Source organism: Coptis chinensis, chromosome 2, assembly GCF_015680905.1.
Source record: "Coptis chinensis isolate HL-2020 chromosome 2, ASM1568090v1, whole genome shotgun sequence".
Taxonomy (NCBI): Eukaryota; Viridiplantae; Streptophyta; class Magnoliopsida; order Ranunculales; family Ranunculaceae; genus Coptis; species Coptis chinensis.
Window position 1 is genome coordinate 15,839,794 of NC_141457.1, and position 26,245 is coordinate 15,866,038.

The 26,245-nt window shown below is 37.4% G+C and overlaps 2 protein-coding genes across 2 annotated transcripts; one reads left to right on the forward strand and one right to left on the reverse strand.

The window, feature by feature from the left end:
- Positions 1 to 262: 262 nt before the first annotated feature.
- LOC147515098 (thylakoid lumenal 17.9 kDa protein, chloroplast) lies at positions 263 to 8,294 on the reverse strand. The gene is made up of 5 exons (XM_086586145.1): positions 8,182 to 8,294; positions 7,466 to 7,737; positions 7,270 to 7,384; positions 7,092 to 7,161; positions 263 to 722 (listed from the first exon to the last, which is right to left on the reverse strand). Exons 1-5 carry the CDS (start codon positions 8,200 to 8,202, stop codon positions 502 to 504), a joined length of 699 nt encoding a protein of 232 aa, XP_086442271.1. The 5' UTR covers positions 8,203 to 8,294; the 3' UTR covers positions 263 to 501.
- A 360-nt stretch (positions 8,295 to 8,654) lies between these two features.
- Positions 8,655 to 22,717, forward strand: LOC147515099 (cell division protein FtsZ homolog 1, chloroplastic-like). Its single transcript, XM_086586149.1, has 6 exons — positions 8,655 to 9,273; positions 14,075 to 14,174; positions 14,424 to 14,653; positions 16,486 to 16,653; positions 16,747 to 16,980; positions 22,017 to 22,717. Exons 1-6 carry the CDS (start codon positions 9,043 to 9,045, stop codon positions 22,260 to 22,262), a joined length of 1,209 nt encoding a protein of 402 aa, XP_086442275.1. The 5' UTR covers positions 8,655 to 9,042; the 3' UTR covers positions 22,263 to 22,717.
- The last annotated feature ends 3,528 nt before the right edge of the window (positions 22,718 to 26,245 follow it).

Consider the following 26,245-nt stretch of genomic DNA (forward strand, 5'->3'; position numbering starts at 1 on the left):
TTAATATCTATTGAAAATGAATTTTTAAAGAAAATTAACTTTGAAAGTTTTTTGCAGCCAAAAATGCGAGAAGGGAATATTTCGATAATCCATTTTGTGTTGATGGAAGAGTACTGGAAGAGGGCCACATTTCGGTGTTTGCACAGGGCCATTGAAAACTCAGGGACAGCCCTGTTGACATTGCCAAGGTTTTGTAAGAGGTAAACGCAGAGGAATACAAATCCATACTAGGAATATTTGAATATAACCTTGGAACTATAAGGAAGAAAAATAAAACTAATAAATTAAAGTCTTTTAGGGAACACATTGACATTTGTAATAATCTACAACTGCATTGCAAATACACCCATTAGTTTGCACTTTGCAATGGAAATCAATAGAGAATGTTGTGTAATAGACAACTGATACTCCTTCACTGTCCTTAATTATAAGGTTCAACGTACAGTAGGGTACAGCAGTGGGGAAAATGAATCTTGGAGCTTCTCTAGGACGATAAATTAGCTAATCCATGCTATCATAACTTGGTGCGTACCATCCCAACTCATCCACAATCTTCTTCACTCTTTCCTCTTGTCCCTTAGAATCCCCTAAAGCTGTAGTGAAGGGATACACATAGGTTACCTTTGTAGCCATACATCTATACACAACCTTATCTCCTTTAATCAAGAACTCTAGCACATCTCTTCCAAAACTACCATCCACCTCTGCTTGCAAATATTGACCTGAATAGTTCTATCATCAGAAACAACCAAATAAAACAAAAACTCAAACCTATTAAGTCGCTTAATTATGCGTGCATTTGACATTATTTTGGCTTAGTGCATCTCATGAACGTGACTTGTTGGAAATGTGAATGAATTTGTGTCCTCATGGGTTTGAACCCATGACCTTTTGTATCTACTACACTCTAATGTGGGGGGCTTTAGTCCCACATTGGTTACTAAACTTAAGACTCTTAAGTTTATATTGGTTGTGTCCTTATGGAGGGATAGTGTAGAGATATATAGGAGGTGCTCTCAAGCGCACAAGGCCTCCTTGGTTTGGGGGCTCTCGGGAGGTGGGAGCTCCAGAAAACCTTAGTGCGCGTGTGCCCACACACGTCGCGCGCAGGGGGGGGTGCAAATCCACCCAATTGGGCTTCGCGTGGGTAAGTACTGGGCTTGTTTTTGGTCTTCTTTCCAAAACTAAAACTGTAACAGTCTTTCCTTGATTCGAGTCAAACAATAAAGGCAATAGCCTGAAGTTGCGTTTTTTCAGATCTATAAAACTAAGGTCTCTCCTGTTTTAGGAAAGACGAAAACACAACATTATTTTCCTCTTATTAAAAACTGGTCCGAGTATGCCGAGTTTCCCGCAGAGTCGGTCATTGGTCGGGTGACACGCTCATCCACCGTTGTATCCCGGGAGACGACGCTGAGGTCGGCAAATACCATACCGGGCGTTTTTTTCGCCTTAAGGAAATTGTGCCGAAAGCACAATCCTCGATGATAAGTTTTACTTCCTTTCTTATTATCGTTTTTCGATACTAGATTCATACAATCTTAAGACGAAAAACGATTGTCTAATAACGACCGTTATTATCTAGTATTGTGCTCGTTGTTAATAATCGCTAAGATGGAAAAACTAGTGGTAAGTCCGTCAAACCCGAGATTTTTGATGGCGAAAATTTTAAAGTACCGCGCATGAAAAAATGCGGTTTTATCCGACTACTCAAATTGGTTGAATGGATTTCAATTGTGAAACCCGCTTACAATGAAAATGAAGATGAACCCGGTCGCTCGGTGGTGTGGAGAGATGGGAAAAGAAAGACTATTTATGTAGAAATTATATACTTGATTGTCTTTCCCTTGATTTGTATGATGTTTATGCCGTGTAATGACCGCTAAGCTTGAATTGTGGAGTTTACTTGATAAGAAGTATGCTAACAAGATGCGTCTTGTTCTAAGAAGTTTCTTGTAGGAAAGTTTCGAATTCAAGATGGAAGATGGGAAATCATTTGTTTCTCAAGCCGAGGAGCCGCAAATAATTATTCATGAGATTTTGCAGAAGGTTATAAAATCTGCAAAGGCTTCCGTGTTGCTTCCATTATTGAGAAACTCCCTTCCTCGTGGAAGGAGTACAAAAAAAATTCTCAAACATAAGAAGAAAGAGATGACACTAGAAGATCCGATCGCCAACCTTCTGATCGAGGAGGATAACAGAAGGTCAAATCAATGTGGAGACTTGAAATGAAGGCTAAGGCTAACTCGTGGAAGGTAACGCCGCTAGTTCTTCTAAGTCTAAATCAACTAAATTCCCGTCAAAAAGAAACCATATGCGAACAAGAATAAACAAATCCAACCTCACTTTAAAAAAGAAAAACCTTACAATCCCGAAATTCATTGCTATGTGTGCGGATCTCGAGGTCATATAGCCCCGGATCAGAATTCAAAAAGGTCCGAATGATGGGAAGAAAGACAAGGCACAAGCAAATGTAGTTCGGGATGGTAACTTTTCTCACTGTGGGTTACCGAGGTTAACTTGGTGAGTAACATGATCGACCGGGTGGGTAGACACCGGGGCTACCAAACACATCCGTGGCACTAAAAGTGCATTTATAGCCCTTCACTCCTCCGGGAGAAGGAGAAAGTCCGCTCACGGGTAACTCATCCGCTTCAGAGTTGAAGGAAAAGGGACCGTTAATTTGAAGTTCACTGAAATGTTCTTAATTTGAAGGATGTTCTTTATGTTCCCCGATATTAGGAAAAATCTGGTTTCGGGTTCCCTTTAAGTAAGAAGGGGTTCAAACTTGTCTTTGAAATCGACAAATTTGTTCCGACTAAAGGGGAGCCTTTGTGGGTAAAGGTTATTTAGATGAAGGCTTGTTTAAGCTCAATGTAACCGATTTTGATTTAAATAAAGCATCTACTTCTTCTTATATGGTTGAAGTCATTTGATCTCGCAGCATAGTAGACTTGGACACGCTAATAATGTTTCAATTAAAAACCGATGCATCTAGGTAACATATCCAAGAATACTATTTCAAAATAAGAGATGTGAAGTATGTGTAGAATCTAAATATGCTAGGAAACCTTTCAAAAGGTAGAAAGAAACACCGAAGTTGTTGGCATTGATTCACACCGACCTATGTGATCTTAAAGGTTACATGACTAGAGGAGGTAATAAATATTTTGTTACATTCATTGATGATGCTTCACGCTTTACATCATGTTTATCTTCTTAAGAGTAAGGATGATAGCTTAGCTAAATTTATTTCCTTTAAAACCGAAGTTGAGAACCGCTAGACAAGAAAAATAAAAATAGTTAGGTCCGATAGAGGAGGTGAATATTCCGTCCTTTCAATAAATTTTGTGAAAATAATGGTATTGTACATGAGACCATCGCCCTTTATGCTCCCCAATCCAATGGGATAGCAGAGAGGAAAAATAGGACTCTCAAAGATATGATCAATTCAATGATCAATAGCTCGGGGCTTCCATGAACCTATGGGGAGGCTTTGCTAACGGCCCGTTATATTCTCAATAAGATACCTTTTAAAGACACGATAAAACTCCATATGAGATGTGGAAAAATAGGACACCGACTTATAGATTCTTTAAAGTGTGGGGTGTTTGGCTAAGGTATCTATACCAACACCCAAGAGGACTAAACTTGGCCCTAAACCGTCATTGTGTCTTTATTGGGTATGCACGTAATAGCAAAGGCCTACAGTTTTTAGTCTTCAAATCTAAAAATAAATTTGTTGATGATAATACCATTATCGAAGTCTAGGGATGCCGTCTTTTTGAGGATAAATTCCCATTTATTGAGAGATCGGGAGGGACTCCGAAGTTCTTCTACACTTGCTCCTAGAGTTCGAGAAGATTCTTCTGGCTCAAAAGATGAAATTGAACTCGAGGAGGAGCAAGAGACCTAGGACTAACACCTCTTTTGGACCTGATTTCCTTACTTTCTTAGTAGAGGAGGATCCTCGGACCTATTCGAGGCCATGTCATCTTCCTCGATCGCGATTTTTTGAGAGAGGCCATTCTAAGTGAATATGAGTCCATTATAACCAATAACACTTGGGAGCCGGGTTCGGTTGCCCCCGGTTGTAAAACTATTGGGGAATAAATGGTTATTTAGAAAGAAACTTAAGGCGATGGATCCATTGATAAATATAAAACGAGATTAGTAGCAAAAGGCTATAAACAGAGAGAGAAGGGTTTGATTTCTTTGATACCTACTCTCCTCGTGACAAGGATTACATCTATCGAATGTTAATAGCCTTTGCTTCTATTTCTCAGTAATCTCGTAATTCACCAAATGGACGTTAAAACGGCATTTCTAAATGGGGAATTACAAGAGGAGATATATATGGATCACCCGTAAGGGTTTGTCTTAGAAGGCCTTGAGAGAAAAGTTTGTAGGCTAAAGAAATCTCTTTTACTGGTCTCAAACAAGCTCCTAAACAAAGGCATGAGAAATTTGATAGTGTGCTAATCTCTAATGGTTTTAATATTAATGAGGCGATAAATGCATTTATTGCAAATTTGAGGAACAATCTGGTGTAATTATCCGCTTATATGTGGATGACATGTTGATCATCGAACCAGTTTTAGAGACCGGCCAATAAGACTAAATCTTTTTTGAGTAAGCATTTTGACATGAAAGATTTGGGTATCACGATGTCATTCTTGGCATTAAGATAGTGTATAATTCTCGATGGAATTACTTTGTCTCAATCTCATTATGTAGAGAAAATGCTTAAAAGATTTAATCAATTTGACCGTGGTACCGCCGTAACACCATATGATCCTAGTATACATTTGACAAAAAATACCGGATTAGGTGTATCTCCTTTAGAGTTTTCTAGGGTTATAGGTAGTCTCATGTATCTTATGAACTGCACTAGATCTCGACATAGCTTTACGCGTAAGCAAACTTAGTAGATACACCATAAATCCCAAAGAATGAGCATTGGGATGCTCTTATCGTGGTATTGAGATATTTGAAATATACTTCAAATTATGGTGTTCATTATGGCGATATCCAAATTGCGGCTTCAGGGGGTACAAAGATGCCAATTGATTGCCGATTCTCGTGAATCTAAATCCACTAGTGGTTATGTGTTCACTATGGCAGGGTGCAAAGGTCTTGGAAATCATCTAAGCAAACTTGCATTGCCCGCTCCACTATGGAATCTCGAAGTTTATAGCTTTAGACAAAGCTAGCGAGGAAGCAGAGTGGATCGAATTTTTATGGATATCCCGCTTTGGCCTAAACCTCGCTCCACTGCCTCTATTCATCGTGATAGCCAAGCCGCTATCTTGAGGGCCAAAAATACTTCCTATAATGGGAAATCTCGACATATTCGTCGAAGACATAACACTGTCGCGACAGCTTGTTAAGAGATGGGATCATAGCTATTGACTTTGTGAGGTCAAAAGAAAATTTAGTCGATCCTTTAACTAAAGCGCCTAGCTAGAGAGTCGGTTTTAGTACATCGAGGGGATGGGGCTAAAGTCTATTAAAGACTAATTGCCTATTTAATTAAATCACCGATAACTCCATACACCCAACCTTCGTGGAATGGAGATCCCGTGATCAAGGTTCAATGGGGAAACAAGTTATCTCGTGATTTGTGGGGTACTACACCTAGAGTGAAAACTCGTACCCATCCCTATGATGTAGTAGTACCTTCCGTATCATTTAAAGGATGAGTGAATACTCTTAATGCTTTCTATAGTTTGGTTTTTCCAAATGGGGTGTAAAGATACAAGACACACTCGATAGAGGCACCTATATGAGCGAGGAAGTAAAAGCCGCTTCCTATGAGAACTTATAGGCTTGTTCTCTAGAGCACTCATGAAACCCGAAGCTCATGGCTATAATGAAAGCACAACCGAGGGAACTCTATGATGATTTTTGAAGTTATGTGTGTTACCCGTTGACTAGGCTTATATATAGGTTGAATCAGTTCAAGACTAAGGTCACCGGGTCAACTAGTAATCCCGACGACAAACACCAAGCCGAAGGTTCAAGTCGTATGACACCTTCACCCATTCATAACTTCTTCATACTCCGCACATTCTTGTTTTGTTTTTCTTTTCTTCGCTTCTTAATAATTCCATTCATGTGGGGATTGTTGGAAATGTGAATGAATTTGTGTCCTCACCGGTTTGAACCCATGACCTTTTGTATCTACTACACTCTAATGTGGGGGCTTTAGTCTCATTATTGGTTACTAAACTTAAGACTCTTAAGTTTATATTGGTTGTGTCCTTATGGAGGGATAGTGTAGAGATATATAAGGTGGTGCTCGCAAGCACACAAGGCCTCCTTGGTTTGGGGGCTCTCGAGGTGGGAGCTCCGAAAACCTTAGTCTGCTGCGGTGCCCACACACGCCGCCCGCTAGGGGTGCAAATCCACCCAATGGGCTTCGCGGGTGCAAGTACGGGGCTTGTTTTTATGCTTTTGGTCTTCTTTCCAAAACTGAAACCAGAATGCTTTTCCTTGATTCGAGTCAAACAATAAAGGCAATAGCCTGAAGTTGCGTTTTTTTAGATCTATAAAACTAAGGTCTCTCCTGTTTTAGGAAAGACGAAAACACAACATTATTTTCCTCTTATTAAAAACTGGTCTGGAGTATGCTGAGAGTTCCTGCAGAGCTGGTCATTGGCTGGTGACACGCTCATCCACTGTTGTATCCTGGGAGACGTACGCTTGAGGCTGGCAGCTACCATACCGGCGGCGTTTTTCGTCTTAAGGAAATTGTGCCGAGCACAATCCTCAGTGATAAGTTTTACTTCCTTTCTTATTACTGTTTTTCGATACTAGATTCATACATGACTGTCATACGGCGCTGGCATGGCTAGTTAAAGAATCAAATTTCCGAAAATGTTTTTGGTCTGTCGCGATGTTTCATAATGCATACCACTGAGTGCTTAGATGGCGTTGCTTGGCACGTTGAATCAGGCAATTCAAGTATTGCATTACATACAAAGTTGTGAGTTGTGACCAAGCAAGACTTAACTCAAAATTTTATATTCAGTAAGCTAGAAAGACTAGAATATTTACTCAACAACTGTTCTGGAGTTCAATTTACTTACCACCTGGGGTATCTTCAAGTACTTGAACTTTTGCATTTTTCTGAGTCTTCAATATGGCTTCCTCCAACTTCTACAAAAAATAGTACATCCAACCATATATATCGATCAGCATCAGTTCGAGCCCGAGATACCAATATTAAATCATACAACTGAAAACAAATATTGTTCTGCTACTCGCCTGAATTGCATTCTTGGAAATGTTATCAGGAATAGTCAGTGGGAAAGTGAATGACGATGACTTTGGATTCGTTGTTATACATCCTGGATTTGTTGATGGACATGGTCTAATTTTCCTGCAAGAACATAACTTCATCAGATTCAGACAACACTAGTTGGCCAAAAACTTGAAGAAGAATTGCGGGTTCGGCAATTACCCATTTTCTAGTCCAGTCCTTAAATTCTTAGCCTCTGAAAATGGAGTGGTGGGAGAAAGAAGAGGAGCTTGAGCGTTAAGTGATGGAATGGCTAGAGAAGGTAAAGGAGTGTTCAAGTTTAAAGTCACAGCAATAGTTAGTGAAACTAGATTGGATAGAAGAGTAGTTCTTGTAGTGGGACTTTGGAAACTAGAAGATGGGATTTGAGAGCTACAACAGATTAAAATGTTTGGATGTTTAAATGTTACGGTTTTAGGAAATGGAGGGAGGAACAACAGATCAAGGCCCAATTTTTCGGGATATTAGGATATATCGGAGAGGCCAAAAAAAGATATATATCGGATATATCGATATGTCGGAGAGATAAATCGTTTTTGCCTATTTTGGTGATAATATTCAAAAAAATCAAAAAATCGGAATATATCGAAAATATCACCGATATATAATGATATATATCGGGATATATCGTTATATATCGGTCAACAGTCAACAAAATCGGTCAAAAGTCAAACTGTCCAACCAAGTCAAACGATATATATCGAATATATCGGAATATATCGCTGATATATATCTTTATATCGGTAAAACCGATATATATCGGTTTAAAAAATATTAAATTTTCGGAGCCGATATTTCGGATTTTTCGAAGTCGGATTGCTGAAAAAACGATATATATCGGCGATTTTTCGATAAATCGACCGATATTTTCGGCCTTGCAACAGATTACTCAGACTCATGTTGGATACTCCACAAAGGAGTTATCCTTTCTGATTGCCAGAATTTTGCTCCTGACAATGATTTTGTAATAACCAGTGTGCACCCCCTTACTTTGGACCACTACCCTGCCAACTAAATGCAAAGAAGCAGCCTCTCTAAAGAGTTGCACGGTGCAACACCTGAAACATGATGACATCTGCTACCATCACATAAGCTAGGCTCACCACTCACCACCTTTCGATACGTTGCATTCTTTGTCGTTTAGTTTGAAGTACCACTGACTACAGAGTACTGGACAACTCAACAAAGAAATGTCAGATGTGCCTGTGTACATTTTGAATAGTTAGGCTGACACAAACGAAATTTCATGGACATGAATGAATCCTCCCATACCCCAGGGAGGGACGGAACCAGGATTCAACGTATACGTTGCAAAGAGTATATCAACACAGTAACTGGACTAGGGAATGTTGTAATAGAACTTTAAAACTTTTGGTATGCGAATCTTTTATAATATGCCAATTTTTCTAGCAAATTACTAAGACATTATGTAACTTTTGGCACCCTCTGCCTGTACCTACAAAGCCACGGCATCTTCTAGTTCTCACGGGCACCAGTGAGCTTTTCTACTCCATCTTCGGTTTATTGCCTTCTTATGCGTTGACTTGTATATCAACCACCAATAAGGAGATGCGAAATGCTACTTTTTCTGTAACACAAGAAAATCGGTCAAAAGCCACGCACAGACACACATTTGCACGGTGCAACTCTTTTTTAGGACCCAGATTATCCAGTTACCTGAAAATAAAAAATCATTCCCCCACAAGCTGTTTTACGAGAAACGAGAGTGAGAGCGAAAAATGAGGTGTATGAGCCAAAACCTATTTCTTCAAACACCTTCACCATTCCAATCTTTTCCATCAATTACCCTCACAACAAAAGGAAATTCCATCTCTATCCCCAAACCGTATAAAAAAAAGAGCAGTAGATATGTTTGCTGTTCCGTTTCAGAAAATGCTCGGATTAAAGTCGTTGGAATTGGTGGTGGTGGAAACAATGCTGTTAATCGCATGATTGGTAGCGGTCTGCAGGTTTAGTTTCACTCTCATATTTGTATTATTTATGATTGGACTCAATGCTGTATAAGTAGGTTGTGCATGGGGTATAGATTTTTCATCCGGTTTGAGTTATTATGTCAAAAGATATGTATAGTAATTGTGTATTTGTTAAACCTGTTATCAAGGTTGTTAGGATAGAAAATATATATTATGTTTAGATGGGAGGAAGTTATTTTAGACATTCATTCATGTAGTATGATTGTAAGATGGGGGTTATATAATGTGATGTGTTTTGGATTAGGACTATGATCTCTCTCTTCTTACATGCTTTTGGATGTCTTCTTTGGGATCTTTACTGGTTTACTGCAATACTATAACCCTGTGTCGTAGTTACTGTATTGCCTGGTCTCAATTTTCAAGCTATGGGACGCAAAAAATTTCAGCGTGCTCATTGTTCGAAAGTTAGACATTGAGGCTCATTCCACACTGCTCTGGTGAGTATGGGGATTTTACTCCTTGCTCCAGCATACCTGAATGTAAGAAATCAGATAAGACATTCTTGGGCTGTACCTGAATGTAAGAAATGAGATACGAAGTTCTTGGTCTGCTAAGCGAGCTACTCAAGTATGAAGGCAACACCATTTGCATAGTTAAAAAAACAAAAGTTTCAGATGTCTTGGATTTCTGGGATGTGGAGGAAGCGATTGACTTGTCATAGGAGGTCACAGATTTTTTTCTAATGTGGTGTAGTCACCCGCGTGCTGGCCTGGGTTTGTGGTTGCTTTATTCCACTTTCTTCTATTGTTCTGCACCTTCTAACATCCATCTATCTCGAAATGAGCTACCTCGTTATGTTAAATGCTTTTATTCTTCAGTTTCCTGAGGCCATACCTGTTCTCCAGCACCAGTCCTCAACCAAAGCCTGATGTTACAGATAGTCTCTTTTATAAACTTTGTTTTATTTTTGGGGTTTTGGGACGGTGGTCGTTAGTTTTTTATAGATGTTTGGTCAGACACACTTCATATAGTTTACAAGTTTGTCTTACGGGTGCATATACTGTGATGTTTCCCATGCCATCTTTATTGATGCACATGCCTACAAAGGCAGCATTTATGAAGATAATAATAATCAATTATGCGAAAAATGTTGTAGTTTTTCTTTTTCATTTAGTCTGAGCTGAAAGGTTTTAAGGTCGTAGTAGGCCGTGCACCAAATAATTTGCAATGCAATATTAATCAAACTAGTCATAGCCTCATAGGAATAGGCTACCCTTGGAATCCACTTGGCAAAGAGTCACAATATGAGGGATAACACAATGTGATGGGGAGGCAGAAATGAGGGAGGAGGAGAAGATAAGAACCCTATTGCCATGAGTAAGTTTTTTTCATGGTTTTAATCTGCAGAAGAAATAATATCTGAGTAGGTTAGTGCAGAGAACACTTTCTAGAGTTACATAGGGTGGGAGACCAAATACTTCCGTTGCTTTTCCTTTGGTGTAAACGGTGGAAGGAGTTCAAGGAGATACCCTTCAGGTCCTTTGCTTTTACTTGGGTGGCTATCATCCGGGATGTTTAATTCACAGTTGTTTTATTTTTTTCCTTGTTGTTTTCAGTTCTTAGTATATCTCATCCTATATATATAGGGGAAGGATCCATATACAACACCCTTTTATAAGTTGAACTAAGATTTAATACTTTGCGGGTATGGTCTTACTACTATGGAGATCATATTTACAAAATTTCGTATCATTTCAAAATCTCTAACCCTTTCGAAACTTGATTTGAAAATGTGATTTATTTTAATGGCCAAAATTTAAAATTTTGCAACCCTCTTTTGGCATTTTTAGAAATTTCCAAATGAACCCAATTTTTGCAAGGATGTTCTCCATGGTAAGAAGATGACATCCACAAAAAATCAAGTCGTAAGTAAATGTGTAAAGTGAGATATAGACCATTGTATAAACTTTTGTATAAAAAGTGTTGTATATTGATCCTGGCATATATATATATATATATATATATATATATATATATATATATATATATATATATATATAATTTCTCTAAAAGTAGCTACTTAAGTTAACTTAAAATAAGTATGTATGTAAAACTTCACCTACAAAATGAATTCAAACCTAATTTTTTGTGGTTATGAAACACTCACCATAATGATTATCTTCCCAAAATTTCAGCTCATTTGGAAACTTCTAACATAGATAAAAATTGTTGTCATCTTTAAAAAGAAATCTAACGGTCCAAAAATGGTGAATTTTTGTAATTGTTTTTTGCCAATGTTAGAGATTTCCAAATGAGCTGAAATTTTGTAGAGATGATCTTAATATTGAGTATATCATATCCATAAAAAAATAGGTTTAAATTTATTTTGTAGGTGAAGTTTTTACTTATGTACTTATTTTAAAGTTAACTTAAGTAGCTACTTTTAAGAGAAGGACTATATATATATATATATATTGATCGTTTCTCTTCAAAAAAAAATACTGCCGTTGCTTTGTCGCCTGCAATGGTGAACCTGACTGTGATTCCGTCATATAGAGACAGTGTTGAGGATTTTTTTGATATGACACGGTCTCCCAACAAGACACTTGCAAATGGCAAAGGTATAGATTATTCTGGTATCTTTTTTGAATATGGTTTGGGGCTTGGGGCAATGATGTTGGTGAACTAGCTGGAAATGGCGAATTTACTGGTGTGCTTTTGGGTACTTCTAGTGAAACAAGAACCACTCAATCTACAATGGGGTAAGGATGGGGTTACAAAAGGCTTGGACACAGAGCTGAAGGTGTGGCCTTATTGGTGGGGTGAGCATTAAAACTGACAAACTGAAAAAGAAGATTGAACTGAACCAAGCATTTTCAGTCGGTTTTTCTATTGTTGTCTTCATTTTGGAAATATTTGGAATCTACATCTTTGGTTTGGTTCTCGGTCTGTAACTTTTTAGACCACACAAAACCGAACCGACCTGATTGTATGGATTGTACTAAGTTAGGGTACAAACTATAAATTTGTAACCATTAGATGGTAAGATCCATCCTTAGCCAGGGGATAATCTTGACCTAAATACATGTAAAAACCAACCATTATCCCATTCTCCTCTCTTCAGCCGTTATTATCCACTTTTTAACACCCCTATCCCACCTAGTCGTTCCCACTCCTCTCTTCTCTTTTCTTCCCTATTACTCTCTCTTACCTGTATCTACATCTCATTCTCTCTCACTCATGAATACTGAAGGGCACTCTTTATGGTTTTGAAGAATTTCTCTTTTTGTGATTTTGGGGTTTTGAGATGCTATTATCGTGTTGTGGGTGTTGTTCGGTGTCGGTTTTTACCTCAAAACCAGCCCAAACCGAACCATGCACACCCCAACTTGTTGGAGTGGGTCAGAGTCAGATGGTAAGTTTACGTTTAAGTCACTAACCAATGAATGAGCTCAGCACAAAATAAAGGAGAAACGAAAAATTCAGTATGCTGTCAAGTTGAGGCAAATGCTTTGTTGAAAATCAAGGTAAATGGCTTTGATTTTTTCTTGATAAAGGATACTGAAAATTGCATCTGGATGTAAAATCATTCTAATGTTGTCATTGAATCTAGAGCTATTACAAAAGTAAGGTGTCACAACTCACAAGATGGTTTGGGGAATCTATGAAAACCCCAAGTATTTGTTTAGGAGAATTTTCGTTGTGATTCTAAGACTCGAAAAACTGGAATATTGTGGATGAAGGTATACCATAGTAATGATATAGCTTAATGTAGAGGAAAGTGTCAGTATCAGATACATGTTCCAACTTCATATTTTGTGACGAGGCATGGAGGCGTTTAAGATAAATTTGAGGATGGGTATTTTGAATTGGAAGTGCTTTACTAAATTACTAGGTACAGAGAATCGATGTGTAGGGTATAGACGTTCCATGGCCTCATTCTCTTTATGCCTTAGATACCATTTGCTTCTCCGCAACACGAAATTAAGAGTACGCCTTTTGGGAGTTTGGACACTTCAAAATTGTGTTATGCTCCGCCTTGCCGGCCTTCTGGTAACTCTTTCTGGGGTTTGGGTTCCCAGACAAATGAAGTCTAGATGAAGAAGATAGCTTGCGGTCTATGCTATAATATCTATGTTATGTTGTGAGGCGAGGCGAGGCGCAAGGTGTTAGGTTTCTTAAATAATGCCTAGGCCACCTTAGAAATGCCTTCCACAACGAATGCAATCATTTTCACAAAAAATTGCCACCTTGGCTCCGCCTTTGATAGGGTGACATATGCGGGATGGAAAGTCTTTCTTCATAACTTTTCTCCTTTTTTTCCCCTGTTTTTTATGTACTTATTATTATAATTATGTTTTTTTTTTTTAAATTTCATTGACTCGATCTTCGTGCACCATCAAGCTACTGCATGAAAGAAGTAATTGTAAATTAAATGCTTGTACTACATCATGCATGTGGATCTTCTTATAGGAAGCACATGCTTCTGGGTCAACAAACATTGGTTAAAAAGAATGTATAAATAGATTTTTTTTTTTTTTTTATTGGCAAGCCTGTTTTAAATGAGATCAGTAACTCTTTGATGTTGGCGGGGTTTGAGCCCTAGACCTCTGGTATAATCACCCAAAGGTTTTACCGACTTTGCTAGTCGACTCCTGTAGTATAAATAGACGTCATTTGTGCTAGGATTCTCTTCTTTAAAATGATTTTGGTTAGTTACTCTGTGTTCCTTTAGACGTCTATGCTAGCTTCTTTTTTTCTTTGAGTCCCTGATTTGTCTATGCTAACTTTTTTTTTTTTTCTTCGAGTCCCTGATTTTTCTTAATATCATCTTCAGGGAGTTGAGTTCTATGCTGTAAACACTGATGCTCAGGCATTGGTACAGTCGAAGACAAAAAAACGAGTTCAAATAGGGGAAGAGCTAACTCGCGGGTTAGGTATGATAATACATAGTTCACTTCATGTCTTCGATGTATTGATCAATGAACTATTTTGCAGGGAAACTCGGATAAAGACTTAAATATACATATATATTAGAGACTAAAAATAAAAAATAAAAGAAAGAAAGAAAAAACTAGAAAATGTTTATGGAGTTCTATAGATGATAGGCTTTTTTTCTTGACCAGCACTTCCTTTCTCTGTTGTTTTTTATCCTGAACTGACGGATGTTTTATTCAGAAATTCAGGTACTGGAGGAAATCCAGAGGTAGGTGAGCAGGCTGCTGAAGAGTCGAAAATTGCAATATGTGAAGTTCTTGCTGACTCGGATCTGGTTTTTGTTGCTGCTGGAATGGGGGGAGGGACTGGGTCTGGGGCAGCTCCTGTTGTTGCTCGATTGTCGAAAGAGGCTGGTCATCTAACTGTGGGTGTGGTCACTTATCCATTTAGTTTTGAAGGTCGGCGAAGGGCTGTACAGGTATGCTTTCTACAGAAGATTTAAATGTCAAAGACTTACATTTACTATACTCCTTTAAAAAAAAAAAGTGTAAAATTTTCTCTAATAATACTGAAAATCTGAAATTAAATATATGGAGGCCCTTCATATATCGCCTGTACCACTTCAATATCTCACTTAGATACTCTACTTTTATCCCTTACCTCTTGTTGGCTAATCAATCTCTCCCTTAGCTTTGACAGCTTAGCAAATCAAGGTGTTCTCTTAGGACCTGGTAATATGCAAACTTTTGTTGGCAGGCCTTCAACTATTTATAGAGTGAAGGACCGCCAATCCCCTGTACTTTAGGTGCAGGAACATGTAGTTTCTGGTGGTGTGTTCTTGGATTCAGCTTTGAAGACTTGAACATCTTTATTTATTAGGATAGTGTTTGAGATGTTTAGTCCCACATGGGATATGTTAAACCACGCATAAAAGTATAAGTCTTGGGGCCTCTCCACTTATCACCAATTGGTTTTAAGTTGGATGCTCTTCTTTAATAGATAGAATACTATGCTCAATGTGCTGAATGTGAAGGACAAAATAGATTATGGCATTATGCATATACATCACATGTGAGCAATGACCTGCGTCCCTGTTAATCTGCCATATTTATATATTATGTATGTCTTAGTAGATCTATAAGCTAAAATTCATCAGATTGGTATTGTATCCCCTTTCATCTGATCACTCCAACAAAGTTCAGCATATGTTGATATCCCTGAAGCATACCCAATTTGTGTGGCCCACATGTTGGCATGCCTCAACACCAGTGTTGCGCGGGTACTTCAAAATGGAAGCCATACGCCCATACCCGTGTTGGACATGCCGTGTCTCAGCCATACCCGTGCAACACAGCTCACACACACTCCGTGTTGCATGCCGCCTTGTGCCAATCATGCCTTCGAAAAATGAGTAGTAGTTATTTAACTACTAACATTGTTGCCTTCAACCAACAAAAAAAAAAAAAACTTTTGTTATTGGGTGTCATTTGTTTATTTGAAAATTCTAGCATTTAGCAGTCCAAGATAAAAAACTTTAAATCTAAAGTCCGGCTTGTGAATCTAAAGTCACGGTTAATGGCATTTTCAAATGTAAAGTAAAACTTAGGGAACAAAAGTTTTTCTCCATGTTTGTTTCTTGTATTACATTTTCTCTCTGGTTTTCACCAAATTATGCTCTTAGCCTCTTAGGTGGAGGCACAAACCCCAAACTGCATTAAATCTAGCACTTTATTAGAGCGGGAATTATCACAATAAATAGTGTTAACATTCTAGCGTTTAGCAGTCCAAGATAAAAAACTTTAAATCTAAAGTCCGGCTTGTGAATCTAAAGTCACGGATAATGGCATTTTCAAATGGAAAGTAAAACTTAGGGAACAAAAGTTTCTCTCCATGTTTGTTTCTTGTATTACATTTTCGCTCTGGTTTTCACCAAATTATGCTCTTAGCCTCTTAGGTGGAGGCACAAACCCCAAACTGCATTAAATCTAGCACTTTATTAGAGCGGGAATTATCACAATAAATAGTGTTAACATGCAATCTTGTACCTGGATGTTATTTAAAGGCAGACAAGTTCTGTTAATTTTCGTTTTGATGGAGTACTCATCATGGTTTTTTGTGATCATTCAGAACTATGAGATAGTAGTGATGTCGACTGGTTCATCTGTCTAATTTATTATGATTTAAGTGATATTGAGTCTCGACCTCTAAAATATTCATTGTCACAATGTATGCTGTTTCCAACTTGAAATAGTTGTCTCTGAGAATTATCCCGTATTGTAGCTTTATCTCTATATTGCTGGCTTCTTGCAGGCTTTGGAAGCCATCGAAAAGTTACAGGCTTGTGTGGACACACTTATCGTCATACCAAATGATCGCTTACTTGACATTGCACCTGAACAGACACCTCTACAAGAAGCCTTCCTTCTGGCTGATGATGTGCTTCGCCAGGGTGTTCAAGGGATCTCTGACATTATCACAGTGAGCTTCTATCCTAGCTGTCGATTCATGGCCTCACCCTTTAAAGAGTCCGATTATAATTTTCATATTTGTCTATGTAATAAAATGATACAGATTCCAGGTTTAGTGAATGTTGATTTTGCTGATGTAAAGGCTATAATGAGGGATTCTGGGACTGCAATGCTTGGTGTCGGAGTTTCTTCTGGTAAAAATCGAGCTGAAGAAGCAGCACTGCAGGCAACCTCAGCTCCCTTGATTGAAAGATCGATAGAACGAGCAACAGGTGTGGTCTACAATATTACCGGGGGGAAGGATCTAACTCTGCAAGAAGTAAATAAAGTGTCACAGGTAATTGATATCTTGTGCGTTTCTGCCTTCTTTCAATTGAAAAACATTTTTTTTTATTAATCTTAAGACAACGACACCTATTGGAGCACAAATGAAAATCAGCCTTAGTTTATGGTGTGATTAGTAGTACTCATTTCAGTCTTCACACACTTTTCTTACTAGAAACCATGTTGACAACTTGACATTACAAGCCAAGCCAACAACCCCCCCCCCCCCCAAAGAAAATAATAATAATAATAATAATAATATCTATCTAATAAAACAGAAAAGAGTTGGAGGACAGATTCAACGTCATAAGGTGAGACGTGGTTGGCACACCCCCTCACCATAGCCACCAAAAAATCACGAGGGATGAATTAAAAAATCTTTCTGGGGTGAGTTAAAAAGTCATTCTTACCTCACCTCACCCCACACAAAAAAGTCAACAATGGGCCTTTATGGGCTGAACCTGTATGAGTCTGGAAACATGAGCATGGACTCATTTTAAACAAAAATGATTGGGGGCGTAGGCACGGGCGTACCCTAGTACATAAATAAATAAAACAATAAAATAATTTTTTTTTTTTAAAAAGAAGAAAGAAAGAATTTACTCCATGTATTTGGTTTTAGGAAACAAAACAATAAATAACATTTGACTAATCATAGTTTTCTTGTATTTCCCTTTAGGGGGGAGAAAGGTTTTTTGGAAGGAAGGCATGATGGCTTGGCAACTTCCCCTCGTCCCTTGTCCCTCTTATCGTAAAACAAAAAACAAAAAAAAATCATAATAAAGAAATCGAAGTTTATTGAAGAAAATCATTTTGTCACACTTTAGGATTCTTGGACCACATGTTTGCACTCCATTTATGCTATTGGAGACTGAAAGATTATGTTCTTTTTAGGGTAATTGAAAAAAATTATTTGTAAAACAAGTATATCTGTAAAACGTTCAAAGAGAAGAGAACCACAAACTGGCAATCTAACAAACCTCATGAAAGGAGGCGACAATTCCAATTTGCATTTAAATTGACACAAGTAACAAATTGGGGGGATGTCGTTAGACATTTAGCCTATGTTGCACGGACGCGGACGTAGACACGACAACTTGGCTATTTCTCAAAAAAATAGGACGCTATATATATACTTTCCCATTATATGAACTCCACTTATACGAACTCCAAAAAAATTCCACCATGAAAAACAATGAATTAGAAGCTGAATTTTGGAGGAGATGTTCTCCCCACAATGTAGATCATCCTTAGAAAAAATCAGCACATTTGAAGATGTCTAGAAGTATCAAAATTAGCTTACAATGTTATAAAATTATCTAACAATCCAGATTTTTCAAATTTCAAAACAACTTTTGACAAGATTAAACATTTTCGTTTGGGCAGATTTTTTAAAGGGAGATTCTCCATTATAAGAATTAAGAAGACTATCTTCACCAAAAATCAGCCCTCAATTCATCTGTATCATACATTTGTGAGTATTTAAAATAAATATTCACAAAATTAAACAAACATAATATTTAATCAAACTCCCAAAGCATTCATAAATCTCAGTTAATCTTAAGTCATAATAAGGGGGCTTCAATACAATTTAGTACAACTGGCTATAAAGAGAATGGCCCAAGTTATAATAGCCCAACTTAATAAGTTACAATATAAAAATAAAAGGCCAGCCCATATTGGTGTGTTAATAAGTAAGAGACCCTAATTATCTAAACAAGAAGAGTAGCCGCCAGCCACAATTAAAGACGGAAAAGAGAGTGAATTTGTTTAAGGCAAGGAGATGGACAATTGAATCATTCCATTTCTCTATCTTCTTATTCTTCTTTCTTCTTCCTTGCTTTCAAAAAACTTTCTTTGGTTTCTTTTTTGATGTTTGACCGCGTCCATCACAGCTCTTTAATAGGGGCGTCTGTGCTTTCCACCAACATTTAGCTAATAGATAATGGCTAGAGGGTAATTATTGGATAATTTAGACTTGAAACTGATTAAGTTCCGATGTAATTTGGGCTCTTGGACTAAGTCTGGGTGTTCTGATGTAATTTGGGCTCTTGTACTAAGTCTGGGTGTTACCTAGCAGCTTAAGTATCCCACACACACACACACACACACACACATGTACACATCCAAGTCAATTAATTGACTGTTAACCTTGTGGTCAAGCCGTCAAGGTTCACAAAATGACTCCACTGTCCAACCGTATTCCCCACCCACACACACACACACACACACACACACAATATTTTTAGGAATATGTTCTCCGTACAATGAAGGTCGTCTCTACAAAATATGAGCACATTTGAACATACCTAATCTTGTCAAAGGATGTCCATAATTTTAGTGCTATTTTTTATAAGGCTGGACATATTCAATTGAGACGAGTTTTGGTGGAGATGCTATCCATGGCAAGGAGATCTTATCTAACCAAAAATCCGCCTTTAGTTCAATGTGTAAATCCATTTTTAAGTTTTGGACGTCAAAATAAGATGTTAAGGTAGCATAACCAATATATATATATATAACAGAGAGATCCATATACAACATTTTATATACAACAGTTTATACAATGACTTCTATGATTCTATCTCACTCTACAAACTTACTTGCGACTTGATTTTTTGTGGATATCATCTTTTCACCATGGTAAACATCTCTGCAAAAAATAGGCTCATTTGGAAATTTCTAAAGATGTCAAAAGAAGTTTGCAAAATTTTAAATCTTGGTTGTTAAAATAAATCACATTTTCAAATCAACTTTTGAAAGGGTAGAGATTTCGAAATGAACTCAAATTTTGTGGATATGATCTCTGTAGTGGTAAGATCATACCCACAAAGCTTCAACTTTTAGTTGAACTTCAAACATGGTGTTGTATAAATAGTTGTATAAAAAGTGTTGTATATGGACAACCTACCCAAATAACATTGGGCCTCCTCCGATATAACATTGTGCACTGAACAGTCAGAGGAATATGAAAATCAAATAATCCGGTCGGTTCACCCTGGTTATCGGAATAAAACATTGTCCTCGAAAGGTCAAATCCCTTCATCATAATAAATAACAAAGAACATATCAATATATCAAGGAATTGTGTGGAAGGCTAGGATGTTTACAATGACATGCACACACAACAACAATCAACATCTTCAAACTAAATATAAAAACATGCATTTATATGAGACCATTCCGGCCTAAGGGTCTCAATATCCCTCAACACTTCACAAGGAATCATATGTTAATAAATCATAGGGTTAACTAGTATTATCCCCCACCACACACACACACACACACACACACACACACTAGATGAGCCAATTAGGATTTCCTCCCACTAGATGGGGAAATTAGAGAAATTAGGGTCTCCTCCTTCCCCCCAAGTACACAAAAAGAAAGTCAACTTGGGTTGACCGTGTTTTTTTGTGTGTATTGGGGGGGAGGCCGGGAGGGGGACCCTAATTGGCCCCATCTAGTGGGGGGAAATCCTAATTGGCTCATCTGGGGGGGGGGAGGGGGTAACACTAACTAACCCTAAATCATAATACTATCAAGTAAAACAAGTATATATATCAATCTAACTTTTATTGCCTTTGGAATTGAGAAAATTTATAAAAATTCCCTTCTAGGTAAAGTTTCTATCACAACTTCTTCTCTTTTCGAGTGGTAAAAAGTATTCATGTATTCCAAATCATAAACAAAGTTACAAAAGGTTAATCCCCATTTAGCAATATGCTAAGTTACAAGATTACCCACACCCTAAACATAAGATACCCTTCAAGTATAAAATACAATGTTATCCCAATCACAACACAAAGTTTTGAAATCTTACGCTGTTCAAATCAGCCACTCCCCTAGACCAATTGTAGAGTACTTCTTTGATCTCCAACACGACTTTAAATGCTTTCTTGGTCTTTTGCTCAAATATTCTCCTATTTCTTTCATTCCGTAGAACCCAAATAATTGTTCTAGGAAGGTCTTCCACAATCCACCTTGACTTCGGCAATAGAGCATGTTTTATAATATCCCCACCAAGTGCATCTTCAATTCTAATCGGCGGTGTCCAAGGCTTGTTGAATGACATATTCAAAAACTAGGTATTGACACACACCTAAAATTTGCCAGCCAGTTTTGGTAACTAAAACAACCAATATGTCATTAACTTAAAACTATAAATTACATTTCTATATGTCTATTTTCATTAGGTTTTGGATTCACAACAAAATAACAAGTATAGAATTTTACGCACTTTATACATCACAACCTGTCCAGATAGTGTCACCAGTGTTTGAGGTCAGATTGCATAATTTTAACCACAAGTGTGGCCTAAAGTCAAAACATGAAGTTTATACATCTGTAAGTCTACTTTTCACAGGATTTGGATTCAACACAAAAGGATATTTATTCGATTTTATAAGAATTTATTACTGCAGACTGTACAGATTTAGTCCTAGTTTCTGCATCAGATTTCAAACTCAATTTCAGTACTCTAAACCATCAGTTATGTCATTTTGTAAAACACAAACATTGTAGGTATGGGTGTTAGGAGTACGTAGGCTTTCGATTCATCCAAAACCAGTCAATATTGAATTTTCTAAGGTCAAAATACCATGAACATGTCAAAATTTTCAGGATTTAAACACTAGAATATTAAAGTAGCTAATCCACATCTTTAAAATGATTAGTTAGGTGAGTAAACCATTTGTTTTTCAGTCATTTTAATATTCTAGTGTTTAAAGATGTGGATTAGTTACATTTTTAATATTTTAGTGTTTAAAGATATTAAGTGGGGGTAAATCCTATTGGCTTGACTTGCTAGACTAACCCTCAAGTCCTCCACCGCTGACTATATCCACGTGACAATGCGTCAACCGGTCAACAATTCATGTTAAAACATGGTAACTTGTACACCATCTGTGGAAACCATGAACCTAAATGTTCCATTTTGAAGTAAGTACAGACTTGACTATTGAGCTGAAGTTTGCACTCCAACCTCAACCTTGTGCATCCAATCATCATTTCTCTGTAAAAAACTTGACTCTTTTACATTGTTTGCAGATTGTGACTAGCTTGGCCGACCCATCTGCAAATATCATCTTTGGTGCTGTGATTGATGACAGATACACAGGTGAGGTCCATGTGACCATTATTGCTACGGGGTTCTCCCAAACATTCCAGAAGACATTGTTGACAGATCCAAAATCATCTGGAGAGGGAACTAGAAGTGCAAAAAGTTCACCATCACCCACAGCCTCTGTACCAGAGCAAGCATCGGCACTTCCTAGAAGAAGAAGTCTTTTTTGATTAACTAATAAGCAAACTGCCTTTGAAGACGATTTTTTTTTGTTGCTTTGATGGTCTCTTTGTTGTATTTTAGAGAAGTTTGTGACATATCAGTGCTTAACTGAATTCTGTTCAAGTGCACCCCATGCTGTGGTCCTTTCCTTTCTGAAGCATGACCAGCTTTACACTTGTCTTCTATTAGCATTTCAGCCAGAAACCGGCCAAGAAAGAGATTGAGCACTTTACATAACAGCGCAGTCCCACGGGAAAAAAGATGGTGTTTGAACTTTGAAGTACATGATGTAGTATGATGGAAAACACCAAATTCCAGTGACTTGAAGTGACTATCACATTGATTTTTTAGGGTTAATGGGTCTGCGTATGTAGGTTTCTGAGGCCAATGAGCGAATATGCACTGGACAATTTTTTTATCTGATCATGTGTTACATTTAGATGTCAGTTAAATTTTCACACCATTTTGTCTTTCTTTGCGAATATTAAACATAGTATTCATTTTATCCTTTTTGTGAAAATTGAACACGATATGTATAGTGTTGGTCATACGTTTGATATGCTGGAAGTGTTGGTAATAAGTTACTTGAAGGTAACAGGCTTGGCTTTCCAAATTGCCCAAAGATCAGCCTAAGGCACTCTTGTGGTGTGAAAAGGTCAAATGGAGATCGAATGATCAGTCCGTGGAAGTATCTGTAATGCAAATCAGTACTCCCCGGAGATAGCCAGATTGTTGGGAAAAAAACTTTGCTGCGCCACCTCTCAAGTTTCTTCAACACCTTTTGCAGCTCCTATCCCTAGAAAAGGTGCATTTGTTTTTGACCAGGTAAAACATTGTGTTGTTGTATATTGAGGACGAGTACAAAATTAATAACGACCAGTAGCTACAAGTACAAAATGTATGGGCATAAGCCAAATGTGGGAGATCTTCACTTCTTCAGTATATAGAGACTCGCACATCATTTCAACACGCTATAAGCTCCCGGCTACACACGAATTTCCCATACCAACTTGGAGGGCTAATAGAACTATTACATACCAATCAGTGTATCCCACTATCCCAGTTGAACAATACATCTACATACTCGAAAAGGTGCTTTATGAAAACTTGAGCTAGCAAAAATGTGGAATTATCAAGTGGGAAGGCCTGATATGGTGAATGCTTGCATGATTGCATTACTTTATATCAAGAGAAGGTGTTTTCTACAATTTACAAATTCTCAGAGCTACAAAAGTCTTAGCATATATGACAAAATCCTGAAGTTTTATTGGAAGGGTTTAATATTTCACTATTTTTATTCCAGGAGTGAACTTTAATTCCAACTCTTGAAATGGAGTTGTGAGGCAGACTTCGGAGAAAACTTTTAACCACAACTGCAAAAACGAACTTCAGAGCATAAATCTTCCAAGTTGGGACTTTTGGTTTCACACCTACCCTAAATTTATATGAAGTTATGAACTACAACTACAGATTCTGAAAACGGGAAGTGTGTTCTTTATGTGAGGTGATATGCAACTCACAGAAAGGGTGTTCCCTAAATATTACGTAAATTTTTATTTAAAAAAAGATTAAAATGACGGCAACGCTGACTCTAAATTTTTTTAGGCTAGCATAGCATGATCAAAACATACAGCTAGAAGCCCTATACGGCTATACCATACCCTTATGGAATCTCCTCACTCTTACATTATTGTACGAAGAATGGGGGCCCATGATTGGAGAACAAAGTTGGCTGATTCCCACAATTAATCACGTGGACGTATCATTGTTCACATATCCTTAATGCTGTTCAGGCCCACCTTTAAAAACAATCTACTTTGAAAGGGTAATAAAGAAGGTGATTAAGTCATTAAACTACTTTTTAATTTTAATTTAGTACCACGCTTATCTTATTTCCCTTTAACTCTTCTTTACACGTCTAAAGTAATTGCAATGCCGATTGGCCAAACAAAAGTTTATAGAGCATACGTGTCCAATGCGATTTGATGAGTGATAAATGAAAAATATGTTAAATAAGCCACTATTTCTAGATTTGCACCTGTATTACCCTACTTCTAAAATCTTATGTGGCACCTAATGCGGTTTTCCACTTAGAAGCCAAGTGATTATTTGATCCTAATTCGAATTCCGTAATGTATATGGTTGTACTCATAGTACAAAATGCACAAAGTGTTGTCACTAAGACTGTTATTGGTTTCAATAATCCGATAACCGACCCGAACCAATAAAAAAATGTTTGGGTTTTGATAATTTGGTTTGTCCTCTACCGATTCGAAACTGAATCGAACCGATAAGATAGTGGTTTGGTTTCGAGTTTATCCTCCACCAAACTGATATAAATCCGAACTGATAAAATGACATTTTAATAATATTTATGATTAATTTTGTATATATTTATCAATTGTGTGATTGAAATTAATCGATTTAATTTATGATTTAATTAATTTTATAATTTTTAATTCGGGTCCGTTAGATTCGGTTTCGGATTTCTAATTTGCTTATCGGTTTAGATTTGGATTTTTCAGAACCCGACCCAAACCGATCCATTGACAGCCCTAGTTGTAACTGTACATAGAAATAACTTGTGTCGGTATTTGTCCTGGCAAAATGCATCATAAATATTTTGCATTTGACAAAAAAAAAAATGTTAAATGCTAGATAGTGAGACAGAGGGGACAATTCATTCTAGGCTTGTTTATTTTTCGTCCGTGTCGTTTACAACATTGTGCAAGTCCTTATAAGTTATAACAAATTACTGGTTATTTTGAGACTGATGATCGAGACGTCTAACCAAACCGCCGCAAATTAATTTTAAAATATACTAATTGGGTGATTTAGGTGAAGTGGAATCCTAAATTCCTAACACGTTGACACTTTCAAGGCCTTAAACGTTTAATTTGATCCTTCCTCTAGCTCTATGATGATGTCACTCTAAGTGTCTGTGTCACTTATGGGTCAAGTATTAAACTCTTCTTATTTAATTAGTACGCGCGTCCATCAATTTGCTTAAGTATGGTTTGTCTTCATCTTTGGTGGGTAGCGACCATAGCTGGGGATTTGAGAGTTGAGAGTTGAGATGGTTCACACTTGATATAACTAGTCCTGCTTGACAACAAATACCTACTTATTGTGTGTTGGTAATGATATATTTGAAGTAACAAGTTTCATTCTTCCACAAATACCTAGTTATTGTGTTGGTAGTGATGAAAGACTGCACATCTTTCACTCCTTGTCTTTAATTGCTCTAGTTTAAAAATAAAATTGGGGTTTTAGGTTTTGGTCCTCCTAATAATAGCGTAATTAGGCTTTAGTCCAAAAATAATCATTTATTAGGTTTTGGTCCTCTGACCGTGAGTTGACTAACCATGGCGATAGTCAATCTCCTATGGTTTTTCTATTACCCACAATGCCCCTCTACATGCTTTACATGTGAGTCATGAGTACACATAAATTAGCTTTTGGTCCATCTAAAAATATTTTCGTTTAGGTTTTGGTCCTTCTATTATTGTTAGCAGTAAAACGATATTTTGAACTTACTTATGGTTAGAGAGTTTTTTTTCCCCCCTATTGGTATTATCTTTTTGTATTTCCCTTATTGTTTTTGTTTAAGCTATGAGGCTATGTTTGATTGCTCGAAGAGCATTCTTAAGAAACTATTGATTTGAGGAACGGTTTGCTTTGAGGCAACTACTGATTTTGGAATGTCGTTCTTTGTACTATTCAATGCAAACCTAAACATGAAGGAACAAAATGTACAATTACCTCCATAAGCTAGATTAACATTAGATAGTTGCTTGGGTCAGTATGAGGGATTCATTCAACTTATGAGATACACCTCGTTAGTGTTTGTGATTTGGGAGCTCAATGAAGATGGTTGTATAAGATGGTGTTCGATGTTTCCCAGCGTGCACGGAAGGTGATTTTTAGTTTGTTGTTTTTCACCCAATGATTCGACACCACCATCAGCATGCCTGAGATGTTTCCATTGTGC

What these genes read in the sequence shown, in the direction of transcription:
- LOC147515099 (XM_086586149.1), top strand. Translation starts at nt 9,043, where the DNA reads ATGAGGTGTATGAGCCAAAACCTATTTCTTCAAACACCTTCACCATTC. An exon ending in GTCGGCGAAGGGCTGTACAG is followed by an intron (nt 14,654 to 16,485) that starts GTATGCTTTCTA and finishes GGCTTCTTGCAG; the next exon opens with GCTTTGGAAGCCATCGAAAA. An exon ending in GGATCTCTGACATTATCACA is followed by an intron (nt 16,654 to 16,746) that starts GTGAGCTTCTAT and finishes AAAATGATACAG; the next exon opens with ATTCCAGGTTTAGTGAATGT.
- LOC147515098 (XM_086586145.1), bottom strand. Translation starts at nt 8,202, where the DNA reads ATGAGTCTGAGTAATCTGTTG. An exon ending in TGAGTCTGAGTAATCTGTTG is followed by an intron (nt 7,738 to 8,181) that starts CAAGGCCGAAAA and finishes CTTGATCTGTTG; the next exon opens with TTCCTCCCTCCATTTCCTAA. An exon ending in TTTCCAAGAATGCAATTCAG is followed by an intron (nt 7,162 to 7,269) that starts GCGAGTAGCAGA and finishes TATTTTTTGTAG; the next exon opens with AAGTTGGAGGAAGCCATATT.